Raw genomic sequence first — 13,408 nt, 5'->3', positions numbered from 1 at the left:
TTCACTTATTCCAGATCAGGACACCTCGTGGTCACCAGAGGCCTTGGGATGGTTATCTTTCTCTCAAGGACAGATGTTGGCGTTTCTGAGAAAGCGAACAGTGTCATAACTTCCTCGAGGCATCCACACATTATCTCTGTGATTAAATATTGTTGTTGAGTCATTTCACTCAAGAGTGGTTTGCCATTTCCTTCCCAGCTCATTTTTACAGATGAGGAAACTGAGCCAAACAGGGTGAAGTGACTTGCCCAGGGTCACACAGTTAGTAAATATCTGAGACCGGATTTGAACTTCTTGACCGTAGGCCCAGTGTTCTATCCACTGTGCCACTTGACTGCCCCACTAAAGGAAGACTGCTTAGTACCAGGGTATATTCATGTATTAGAATTAGGGCAGAGAAGGTGGACACTTGGTGGTTAGAGGTTATTTTTCCTTGTCTTTGTTCCCAGATTCCTTTGTTGGCAACGAGGTGTAGTGGATAGAAAGCTGGCCCTGGGAGCTGTAACTGTGACTTCTGCCAGTGGGACCTGGCAGCCTCAAATGCCACCTTGGGCATTACTGATTGTATGACCCTGAGCAAGCCACCTCACTTCTTACTGCTCTAAATCTCCAAACTGTTAGTTGGAGAGTTTGGTGGAGGGAATTTCCTCCCCTGGGAGTGTCTTCTCATGTGCTGCTCTGATTCGGCAGGTGCTGGGGTTCTTGAGGGTTCCGAACTTAAGGGATAGACAGAAGGCCAAAGACAGTCTTGTTTTGTTTTTTACTAGGCAATGGGGTGAAGTGACTTGCCCGGGGCCACACAGCTAGTAAGTGTCAAGTGTCTGAGGCCAGACTTGAACTCAGGTCCTCCTGACTCCAGAGCTGGTACTCTATCCACTGCGCCACCTCGCTGCCTGATAGTCTTGTTCATACCTGTATTTGACAAAGGCCATCCAGCGGCCCGAGTGGTCTGAGATGGTCAAAGCTGACGTTTGTCTCGTTGTTTTTAAAGGGGCCAACTACAGCCCTCCTCAGATGCCTGGAGCTCAGCTGACTTCCCCAGCGGGATTTCCTGGCGGTCCTGCGCAGATGGCCGGACCGATGCAGCCTCCAAAGAAGCTCGATCCGGAGTCTATCCCAAGTCCAGTAAGTGATCAAGACGTGGGCATGCTTTCCTGAGCGCAGGCTTCTGAGGCGCGTCCTGGTGCGTTTGCAGTCTCCCTCCGCCCCTTGGCATCCCTCGTGCCCATTGTCCGCGTCCCTGAGAGGATCTCCCCACAGTGCTGGACATCTCCACCGAAGTCGTTTCACGCTGTCTGGATGTGAGCTCATTGGATGCCTCCACCCACCTTTGCTTGTTCTGATCTTGGTGGCTGCTATCCCTCGACCCTCCTGCACGTTCTTTTTCCTTCCTTGAGGAGTTCGGTGGCTGGCCCACAGTCTCTCTTTCTTCCCAGTCTCTTGCCCTTTTCTTAGGAAACTTCAGCACGGACACCGATCTCTTCTGACTGTCCTGACGTCCCAGTTCCTTCATCTTCTCAGTTCCCGTGACCTACGCCTCCTCTTCACGTCCACCTCCGCCATATGGTCCCATCACTGGCCACCCTGAAGCGTTCTCTTCCCATGCACAAGCTCTGAAATCCCTGTGTCTTATCTTTATCTTTTGTCATGCCGTCTATTCTGATGTCATACAGTTCCCCATCCTTGTTCTTCTTCCTCACTGTGACTTCCCTTCCCTCACTTCTTTCTCAGGCCATCCCTTTGAGGCTAGACGCTTTCAGACGGCTGTCCACATGGGGTGCCCCTACTTCTTGTCCTCCACTCCTCTCGAAACCCTCTGCCGTCTCTCTTTTAGCTGAAACTGCTTCCTCCAAATCTGCTGGTGATCTCTTATTACCCAGTCTAGTCCCCTTTTCCCATCCTTCACTCTCCTCGATGCCTCTCAGCCTTTAACACTGTCAGCCATCTCCTCTGGACTCTCTCCTCGCTGGGTTTCTGTGGTGCTGTTTTCTCCTGGATCTCCTCCAATCTGACTGCTCAGTCTCCTTTGCAGGTCCTTTATGCAGGGCATACCCACTGACCATGGATGGTCCTCCAAGACTTGGTCATAGGCCATCTGCTCTTCTCCCTCTGCTCTGTCTTGCTTGGTAATCTCAGTTTGCAAAGCTTCATTTATCATCTCTATGCATGTGCTTCCTAGATATTCAGCCCTTGCCTGTCTTCTGAGCACCAGTCTCATATCACCAAAATCCTTTGAAAGGTTTCAACTGAGGTAGGATTTGAACCCAGGTCCTCTTCAGTTCAAACCATGCTATGCTGCCTTCAATCACTGATGAGGAAATGGAGGTCCAGAAGAGCTTAGTAACATGCCTAAGATCACATAGCTGGTCTCTGAGACTGGTGTTCTTTTCTTCAAATTCAGTCAAAATTTTTATCATTCAGTTGTTCAGTCGTGTCTGACTCTTCATGACCTCTTGGACCAGGGCACACCAGTGCTGTCCATGGGATTTTCTTGTCAAAGATGCTAGAGTGATTTGCCATTTTCTTCTCCAGTGGATTAAGGCAAACTGGGTTGTGACTTTCCAAGGATCACGTAGCTAGTGAGTGTCTGAGGCTACATTTGAGCTCAGGTCTTCCTAACTCCAGGCCCAGTGCTCTATCCACTGAGCCATCAAGCTGCTCATTTCTATGACAAGTAGTTGAAATTAAACAAAATATTCCCTAGGCACCTTTCCCATTGCACTCTCGTGGTCTCATCATGCACAATCCAGCCCTCATTTATACCAACTGAAGGTCCCTGGACGTTAGCCAGATTTCATCTTTAAGGTCTTTTCTTTGTTTCCACCAAATAATATTGGTTAGAGCGGCACTAAGTCCAGTGTGAGCTGGGATTGGGCTGTAATCTCGTGGTGATAGAACTAACTGCATCAGCGATGTCACATAAGCATGGGCGTAGTGGGACGCGTGTTCAGCAAAGTGGTATGAAATAAAATTTGAAGAGGTGGTGTGAAGTAAAATCACAGAGCAATGTTAATGTTTGTAGGAAGAAGATTGCCTGCACGTGAGGAGCCTGCAGCACCCATCAGAGCTCACTGGAACTCTGCTTGGCAGCTCCATATGTACATGTATCTTCCTTATTTCATAGAATCAATCAACAAGCATTGATTAGGCACTTCCTACATTCCTGGCACTGTACTAAGTGTCAGGGATGTAAAGAAAAAGCAAAACTACTTCCTGTCCTCAAGAAGCTTACATTCTAATATTGAAGATGCCATGTAGAAATCGGAACATGTACTGTAAAGAAAGGGTAGATCAAAGATAACCTTAGCAGGGATGGCACTAGCATCTGGGGCAGGGGAAGGGGGGAAAGCCAGTGCTGGCCTCCTATAGGAGATGGCACTTGAGCTAAGTCCTGAAATCAAGAATTCTCAGGGTCAAGTTTGGAGGGAGCACTGGACCAGCCAGTTACTGCAGGAGTGCTGGACCAGCTGGTGCCAATGCACAAAGGCAGCAAGTGAAGGGTTGTTGTGTTTAAGGAAGAGCAGGTAGACCAGCATGGCGGACTCATGGAGCATGTAGAATGTCAGAAGACATTGATCTCCTGGTTCTTCTCACTTCACTTTGCATCAGTTCATATAGGTCTTGCCATGTTTTTTTTTTTCCTGAAACCATCCACCCAGTCATTTCTTATAGCACAATAGTATTCCATCAGTCATATGCCACAACTTGTTCATCCATTCTCCAATTGATGGGCATCCCCTTGATTTCTAATTCTTTGACACCGCTATAGGTCCTTTTCCTTTTTTTTTTTATCTCTTTAGGATTCACACCTAGTAGTAGTATTTTTTGGGTCAAAGAGTGTACACAGTTTTATAGCCCTTTGCATGCAATTCCAAGTTGGACCAGTTCACTACTCTACCAGCAATTTATTAAATCACCTATTTTCCCTTATCCTCTCCAGTATTTGTTATTTCTGATAGATGTGAGGTGGTACTTCAGAGTTGTTTTAATTTGCATTACTTGAATCAATAGTGATTTAGAACATTTTTTCATGTGATTCTAGATAGTTTTGATTTCTTCTGAAAACTGCCTGTTCATATCCTTTGACCATTTATAAATTGAGGAATGGCTCTTATTTTGATAACTTTGACTCCATTCCCTATATATTTGAGAAATGAGGCCTTTAAAAGAGAAACTTGATGTGAAAATTTTTTATATTGCTTCATTGTCTACGATATCTTCAAGCAAATTGTAGTTTTTCTGATTATCTCTTAATCAAGTCTCTTTTTGCTTTTGCTTTGTCTGCAATCATAATTCCTACCCTACCTTTTTTTACTTCAGCTGAAGCATAAGAGATTCTGCTCCAATCCTTTATTTTAACTTTTTTTGTGTACATTTCTGTTTCAAGTGGGTGTCTTGTAAAGAACATATTTTTTGTTGGATTCTGGCTTTTAATCCTTTAAGCTACCCACTTCCATTTTATGGGTGAGCTTATCCCATTCACATTCACAATTATGATCACTGTATGTTTCCTTGCATCCTAGTTTCTTCTTTTGTCCTTTTGTCTCTCTCTTTTTATTCTGTCCCTCTTCAAAAGTCTGCTTTGATTTCGACTACTGTGTCCCTTTTTTCATCCCCCCTCAATATCTCTTATCCTCTTCCCCTCCTATTTCCCTATTGGTTAAGATGATTTATATACTCAACTGAGAATGTCTACATACATACACATATATATATATATAAATGTTTATACATATATATATATACGTATATATATATATATACATATATATATACACACACGTACCTCTTTGAACAATTCTGATGAGAATGAGGTTCAAGAATTGCCCACCCTCCCCATCTCCTCATCCACTACAAAAACTCTTCCCCACACTTTTATGTGAGAAAATTTATCCCATTCTACCTCTCTCCTTCCCTCAGCGCATTCTTCTTTCTCACTTCTTTTTTTTTTTTTTGAAGGACATCCCAACATAATCGACTCATATTCATGCCCTCTATGAGGACTCCTTCTAACTGCCCTAATAATGATAAAGTTCTTGGGAATTACATGTGTCATCTTTCATATAGGAATGTAAATAATTTAACTTTATTGAGTTCCTTAGGATTATTCTTTCATGTTTACCTGTTTATATTTCTCTTGAGTCTTATGTTTGAATGTCAGATTTTCTATTCAGCTCTGGTCTTTTCATCAGGAATGATTGAAAGTCCTGTGTTTTATTAAATATCCATTTCCCCCCTGACGAGTTATACTCAGTTTTGCAGGGCAGGTCATTCTTGTTTGCAATTTCAGCTCCTTTGCCTTCCAGAATATCATATTCCAAGCCCTCTGCTCCTTTAACATGGAGGCTGCTATATCTTGTGTGATCCTGACTGTGACTCCATGATGTTTCAATGATTTCTTTCTAGATGCTTATAATATTTTCTCTTTGACCTGGGAGCTTTGGAATTTGGCTATAATATTGCTAAGAATTTTCATTTTGGGATCTTTTTCAGGAGATGATTGGTAGATTCTTCCAATTTCTATTTTACTCTCTACTTCTAAGATATCAGGGCAGTTTTTTCTTTATAATTTCTTGAAATTTGTTGGCTTTCAGGTAGTCCGGTAATTTTTAAATTATCTTGCATATATCTGTTTTCCAGGTCAATTATTTTTCCAATGAGATATTTCACAGTTTCTTCTCTATTTTCATTCTTTTAAATCTATTTTATCATTTCTTGATATCTCATGATGTCATTGGCTTTCACTTGCTCAATTCTAATTTTTAAGGAATTATTTTCTCTAGTAAACTTTTGTACCTCTTTTTGCATTTGGTCATTATGCTTTTTAAGGTATTATCTTCTTCAGTTTTTTTTTTGTACCTCTTTTATCAAACTGTTAATTCCCTTTTCATATTTTTTTCTTGCATTACTCTCATTTCTTTTTCCCAATTTTTCTTCTACCACTTTTATCGCTTTCTTTGATTCTTCCAGGAATTCTTGTTGGACTTGGGTCAAATTAGTATTTTTCTTTAAGGCTTTGCTTGTAGGTGTTTTCACCTTGTTTCATAAGTGTGGGAAATTCTGCATGATGAAATATGCATTCTCTGAAGACTTGAAGAGTTAACTGGTGCCTGAGAACTTTAGGGATGTGCCCTGGCATACGTAACCTGTATGTGGCAGAAAGAAGACTCAACCAGTCTTCCTGGTTCCGAGGCTACTGGCTTTCTAGTCATTGGACCATACTTTTTTCTATATTTATAACAAAATAAAATACAGAATCTTTAAAAATGAATTAAGAGAATACTTACTTTTTGGCGGTTTCTCATTTGTCAGATTCAGGTGATTGAGAATGACAGATCCACCAGAAGCGGTCAAGTTTATGCTACCAACATGAGAGGCCAGGTTCCCCCTCTGGTAACCACGGACTGTGTGATCCAAGACCAAGGTATAGCTTTTCAATGCCATGTTATTGGACTTTCCAGAGTTGGGACGTCTTGCTAACAGCAAGCACCCGGGAGCTTGCTATCAGCCCTGCTATGGGACCAATGCATGAGTGAAATAACCTTGTAATACCATCTTTCCTTCTGCTATGCCAGGAACAAAGACCTTTTGGGATCCACGATGCTGAGTTCTACCCTACAACATAGTGTTAAGCTCAAACTGAGTGTAATAAAATAGTCATTGTAGGGAAACTTTCCAAGTCTTACTTCCTTAACTTAAAATTTCTCTTTTTTTGTTTGATATATTTTCGCCTGTGTATTTCCAAAGTAAATTCCTTAGTCATGGAAATCATGGTATAGTTAACAATTAATGGATTAGGAGTCAGAAAATTTGAGTCCTCATCTCAGCCCTACCGCAGACTTGCTATATGACCTTAAGAATTCAATGAATGGAGGCAGCTACGTGTTGCAGTAGATAGAGCACCGGCCCTGGAGTCAGGAGGACTTGAGTTCAAATCTGGCCTCAGATGCTTGACACTTACTAGCTGTGTGACCCTGGGCAAATCACTTAACCCCATTGCCTAGCCAAAAAAAAAAAATTCAGTGAATTGATCTAGTCCTCTATTTTTTGGCCTGTAAAGTGAGGAAGTGAATGAGTCTCTAAGGCCATTTCTAGCTTTAAACTGATGATTTGCTATTTGAAATTCTTGCTATCTCGGGCTGCATTAAGAAAATGTGACTGTAGGGTATCAGGAATGGGGAGAGATGGTCTAACTCGCTCTGCCCTGCCCAGACCTCGCCTGGAGTTTCTCATAGTTCTAGAGGGCACATTTTATGAAGGACGTGGACACGCTGGGACACAGCCAGAGGATGGTGCCCTGGATGATGAGGGGTCTAAAAAGTCTTAGAAGCACAGGAGAGTGGTAGTCAAGCATTGGCTGGTCTGTCCTGTGGAAGGGGGTTAGCTTTCTTCTGCTTGGCCCCATCAGGCAGAAGTAGACACAATATGGTAACTCTGGGTAGGTAGTTTGTAGGAACATGTTATTTTTTAAAGTACTATTTGATATTTTTCCCCTTTTTACATATAAAACAAAAAGCATTTTCTAGAATGTAAGCTTTAAGGTTGCTCTGATACTTCAGTGGGTCTGCTCTATAGCATACGTAGCTGTTTATAGAGTGCTTTATAAACATAATTTCACATTATTTTCATGATAACCCTAGGAAGTAGATGCTATTCTTAGCCCCATTTTGCAGATGAGGAAACTGAGGCAGACAGAGAATAACTAATTTGTCCAGGGTCACACAGCTAGTAAGTGACTGAGGCAGAATTTGAACTCAGTTCTTCCTGAATCCAGGTCCAGCACTCTATCCACCGCTCCACCTAGCTGCCAAATCAAAAAAGTCTGAAACTACGTGCAGTGTACCACACTCATGCGAAGGGGTGGAATAGGTCACCACTCGTCTTTCTTTTGCCTTTTAGCGCATTTGACTTGGAGTCCTGAAGTCGTGGCCTCAAATCCCTCCTTAGACATTAATTGGCTGTGTGACTTCACCTCTCTGAGTCTCGGTTTCCTCATCTGTCAAACAGGGGCTGTACTCAGTGATTTCTGAGGTTCTTTCTTGCCCTAGGATCCTATGACCTCCAATCTTGAGACCACCGTGTGACCAGGATGTTTCACAAGAGCATCACGAGGACAATGTGGGCCTTCAGACGATAGGTGTTGATGACGGGGGGGCATCTTGGGCTCATTAAAAGTGCTATGGAATTTCCAAAGTTGGCCTGGCCCCCTCCTCTCCTCTAATTCTGTGTCTGGTTCATGGAATGGTGAATTTGGAGCCGAAAGGATCCTGAGAGAATACCTAGTCCAACCTCTCCATTTACAGATCGGTGAACTGAGGCCTAAGGAGGTTAAATATTTTGTCCAAAGTAACCTAGCTAGTACCAGAGCCTGGATTTGAACTCAGGTCCCTGGACTCTAAAGCCAGCACCATCTCATTGCGCTGCTCTATACTGTCCATCTAGAGCACCCGTCCAAGGCATATTTCTCTTGAGACGCCCCGAGCTCTCCAGGAATCAGCGTAAGTGCTGCGTCTGACAAAAGGTCTTCCTTGATTCCCCCTATCATTAATGCCCTCCCGTTTATTTGTATATTATTAGGGTGTAGTTTCCCCTCCAGTAGAAGGGGGAACAACTCTCCAACAACTCTTGAAAGCAGGTATTGTTTCATTTTTGTGTTGGATTCCCCAGCACCTAGTATGGCATCTGGCACATGGTAAATGCTTCATAAATACTTAATTAAATTGAATTGAATCAAATTTGTGGGCTCTCAGTGGGTTGACCGTTGACCAAATGTTATATCTGTTTAATGTTGTTGGTGTCGTTGTTAAGTTGTTTCAGTTGTGTCTGACTCTTCATGACCCCATTTTGGAGTTTTCTTGGAAAAGACACTGGAGGGGTTTGCCATTTTCTTCTCCAGCTCATTTTACAGATGAGAAACTGAGGCAAACAGGTCTAAGTGACTTACCCAAGGTCACACAGCTAGCAAGTGACCGAGGCTGGATTTGAACTCAGGAAGATGAGACTTCCTGGTTCCAAGCCCAGTGCTCTAGCCACTGTGCCACTTAGCTGCCTTCTGTTTAATATACAGCCCTTTTAAATTATTTATAAATTTTGCTTTGACACAACTGATACTTGCCAGCAAACATTCGGATAAACCCTCCTAACAAAGGACATTCTCCACAAAACAGTTTATTGATTATTAACAGAAATAAGGGATGTGTTCATTAACTCCTGCAGTGAACATCAGTATTGTTGTGACCAGAACTTTGTTACCTTTCCGCAATGACTTTATTTGCATTATTAGTCATTATGTACGGCAGTATTCACTCCTCAGGGCAGCTAGAGGGCGCCATAGTGCGTAGAGCACCAGGCCCGGAGTCAGGAAGATCCATCTTCATGGGTTCAAATCTGGCCTCAGACACTTACTAACTGTGTGACTGGGCAAGTCATTTGACACTGTACGCCTCAGTTTCCTCATCTGAAAAAATGAGCTGGAGAAGGAAATAGCAAGGCGCTCCAGTATCTTTGTCACGAAAAGCCAAATGGGCTCATGGAGAGTCAGACAGGACTGAAAACGACTGAACCATCATGCACTCTTCATCCGGCTGCTTTTCTCCACCTGGATGGCTGCATTCATTCTATTGGGTTTCTTCATGTGAATATTTTAGGATACATTCTCTTCACTGGGTTTTTTAATGAGCCTTTTTTTACTATTTCAGGCAATGCCAGCCCTCGTTATATCCGGTGTACAACATACTGCTTTCCATCCACTTCGGATATGGCCAAGCAATCCCAGCTCCCGTTAGCTGCCATCATCAAGCCGTTTGCCACTGTTCCTCCAAATGAGGTAAGGAAATTGGACAGAAGCTTACGGCAACGTAATAACTCCTCTGATATGCCTCCTGGGCTTAGTGCTTCATTCTTAACTCTTAGTTCTCTGCTTTGCAAATGGGGCTCTCGTGTCTACATGGTACCCAACTATCTAGTCAAATCACTCTATTCAGTAGCAAAAAAGTCCTCTACAAGCAAATTTTAGGGTCTCGTGTAGACAAACCCTTAATTGACCGAATCATTTTCGTTTCAGTTTTTGTTTTTGTTTTTCTTTGTAACCATCCTGCCCCATGCATTCCCAGAATTCCCGTGGGTCAGTTCTAATACTGCAGTGATGAAGGCAGGGTCTGAAATCTGGTTACCTGCCTCTCTTCCCACCAGACGAAGGTATTCCTTCACTTGGGTTTCAAACTCAACCTCAAGTTCGATCCAACAAGCCTTTTTAAGTAGCACCCGCTAGGTAAAGGGCACTGGGTGATCACTGAAGATCATGCCGAGCTTAGATCGGACCCGGTTCTGCCCTCGTGGAGCTCACATTCTAGTAAGGGGAGATGATGTGCACAGATAACCCTGATGCCTGACGGGTGGACCCAGTGCCATCGTGTGTCTCATAGGGGCCTGAAGGCTGGGAGTTCTGAGGAGATGGAGTTGGGGAGATAGGGGAGGAGGAGGAGGACACTGGGGAATCTGGACGTTGCTGGAGGTGCAGTCTGCTGAACACCCCCAGTGGGTGCATCCCCAGTGTATTTCTCCTTGGCTCCAAAGAGGTGCTTCCTTCAGGAGTACGTTTGTCCTCATAGCCCCTTCAGGCCTCCGTTTCCCATCTGTAAAATGAAGGGCCTGGCCTAGATGACAGGATCCTTAGGTGCTTTCTAGACTAACCCTCCACCGAGATGAACTCAAGATTCACTTCCAGGTCAGTGAAATAAGAGAGTCATGGAGTGAATTTGTATACAGTGGACATATGAGAAACATATGTTTTTTAAAGCAGAAAAGAGCCTTGGATATTATCCAATCAGCCTCTTCACGTTACAGAGTAGAAAACTGAGGCCAAGGTGATTTTTACAATTTGCCCACTGGTGATAAATGGGCACCAAGGCTGTGCACAAAGTAGAGTGTGTGCTGGAAGGGAAGACGCCTGGGAACAGTTGGGGAATCAGGGAGGGCTTGAGGAGGAGGTGACCCTTGAGATGGGCTCAGATCCCACAGGGCCGGGGTGGGGAAATCCTCGCCTTTTTACTTACTGCTCCCTGGGGGACACTAGGTGAGTCATTCGCCTTTCTCAGTCTCGTTTTCCTCTTCTTTAGCCTGAAAGGTTTAAACTAGCTAGTGTCTGAAGTGTCTGCCAGCTTTAAATCCCATGAGACCCTGTGCATGTCTGGCAGTTTCACAAAGGAAGAGGCAGAGGAGGGACATGGCAGGCACTGCACACAGCCTCAGCAGAGGCCCAGTAGTGGGAACAGAGAGTATGATGTTCGGCTGGAGATGAAGCGTGTGGAGAAGAGTGATACCAGATGAGTCTGGAGGTGCTGGGTATTGCCAAATTGGGCAAAGCCGTGAATGCCAGGATGAATTTCCCCAGGTGAACAATAGGGAGTTGTTACAGATTTGGGAGAAGGCACTGTGAGGACACAACTTTTAAGCAGCTGTTAATGAGAGAGGCGGCACGACCTAGGGAATCAGCTAAGAAGACCTGGATTTGAGTCACGGATCTGAGATATCCTGGCTCTGGGACCCTGGGCCAGCTGGGTAACCTTTCACTGCCCAGGCGGCTTCCTGAGACTCGACATGGAAGGGAAGGCCCTGACCTTCATTGGTAGAGGGGTAGCTCCTGATACTAATAAAATCACACACGTTTAGAGAAGTGCCATCTAGCTGGTGCTGCCACTGACCGTCACCTCTAGGGCACAGCCTTGGTTGGGCTTGTTTCTTCTGGAGATGACTGTAGATCTTCCTGGTCCTCACTCCATCCTTCCACCTGGCCTGCCTTGTGACATAGCTCACCAGGGAGGGGCATGACCCATGGGACCCGACCACGCCAGCTGTGCCCTTCACCTTCTGTGTCACCGTCACACACAGCAGATGTGGCAGCATTCAACAACTTCTTTACTAAAAAACACCAATATCTGCCATTTTCAGGTGAAAGAAATTGTGTGTGCAGGTCCCAGACAAAGGTGATCATGTGCATTTATACGTTTTTTAGCATCATGCTTACATTCACAACATGCTTCTTAGCCGGTACCAGATAGTTTTCATAATTACTGCCTAACAAGTATAGTTGAAAATCTGGTACTGCTAACCCTTCCTCCTTTACATTTTTTCCTTTGATATTCTTGACCTTTTGTTCTTCCAAATGAATTTTGTTATTATTTTTTCTGGCTCAATAAAATACGTTTTTGGTCATTTTCTTGGGATCACGTTGAATAAGTAGGTTTGTTTAGGTAGAATTGTCATTTTTATTATGCCGGGACAGTGTATTTTAAAGATCAATATAAATGACGCTGAGTCAATGGAAAGAATCGCAGATCCTTGAGAGCCAGCTGGCTAGCGCATAGAGGACTAGACTTGTTGTCAAGAAGCCTTGAGTTTGAATCCTGCCGCAGACCTTTAGTAGTCATGTGACCCTGGGCAAGTCACTTCATCCTTCAGAGCCTCAGTTTCCTTATCTACAGAATGGGGATCATAACAGCACCTACCTCTCAGGACTGCTGAGAGGGTCAGCAGTGATAGTACAGTTATACCATGTTTTATTGTGCTTTGCTTTATCGCGCTTCAGAGATAATGCATTTTTTACACATTAAAGCTTGTGGCAACTCTGAGTCCAGCAAGTCTGTTAGCGCCATTTTTCCAACAGCTTGTGCTCATATAGCATCTCTGTGTCACAGTTTGGTAATTCTTGCAGTCTTTCACACCTTTTCCTTATTATTCTCTCTGTTACGGTGACCTGTGATCGGTGATCCTCGTTGTTACTATTGTAATTATATTGGGGCACCATGAACGCCACCTATATGAGACTGTGAACTTAATTCCTAGATGTGGTGTGTGTTCTGACTGCTCCACCCACTGGCCATTCCAGTCTCTCTCACTCCACTTGGGCCTTCCTATCTCCTGAGACACAACCAGATTGAAATTAGGTCAATTAATAACCCTACAATGGTTTCTAAGTGTTCAAGTGAAAGTTAGAGTCAATCAATGGGGCAAACTGCGTTGTTGCCTCATCTTGAGAAATTGCCACGGCCCCCCCAACCTTCAGGAACCATACCCTAGACATAATACTATTGCATACTAAATAGACTGCAGTACAGTGTCAGCGTAACTTCTGTATACATTGGGAAACCAAAAAGTTCATGTGACTCGCGTCGTTGAGATAATTGCTTTATTGTGGTGGTGTCTGGAACAAACCGGCACCATCTCTGAGGTCTGCCTGCGTGTAAAGCTCTTTGCAAACCTTAAGGAGCTGTAAAACTGCTAGCTGCTATTCTTCTTCAATTATTTAACTCCAAACAGCTGTCGGCTGGGAAGGATAAACCTTTTCCTGGCGAAAACTATATTTTTAAAATAAAAGGTGACAGGGGAAGGAGACGGGTTATCTGTCATT

General features: G+C 43.8%; 1 protein-coding gene across 2 annotated transcripts in view; it reads left to right on the top strand.

Moving 5' to 3' along the window:
- Window positions 1–13,408, top strand: part of SEC24D (SEC24 homolog D, COPII coat complex component) — a 105,930-nt gene that overhangs the window by 23,249 nt on the left and 69,273 nt on the right. For both annotated transcript variants that reach the window (XM_027853645.1, XM_027853644.1), the window contains exons 5-7: window positions 992–1,125; window positions 6,313–6,424; window positions 9,699–9,826. In XM_027853645.1, coding sequence (XP_027709446.1) covers window positions 992–1,125; window positions 6,313–6,424; window positions 9,699–9,826 — 374 coding nt within the window. The remainder of the gene's footprint in view (window positions 1–991; window positions 1,126–6,312; window positions 6,425–9,698; window positions 9,827–13,408) is intronic.

Source organism: Vombatus ursinus, unplaced genomic scaffold, assembly GCF_900497805.2.
Source record: "Vombatus ursinus unplaced genomic scaffold, bare-nosed wombat genome assembly UNPS02010193.1, whole genome shotgun sequence".
Taxonomy (NCBI): Eukaryota; Metazoa; Chordata; class Mammalia; order Diprotodontia; family Vombatidae; genus Vombatus; species Vombatus ursinus.
Note: the sequence above shows the minus strand (reverse complement) of the source record. Positions and strands in the feature narration are given on the sequence as shown.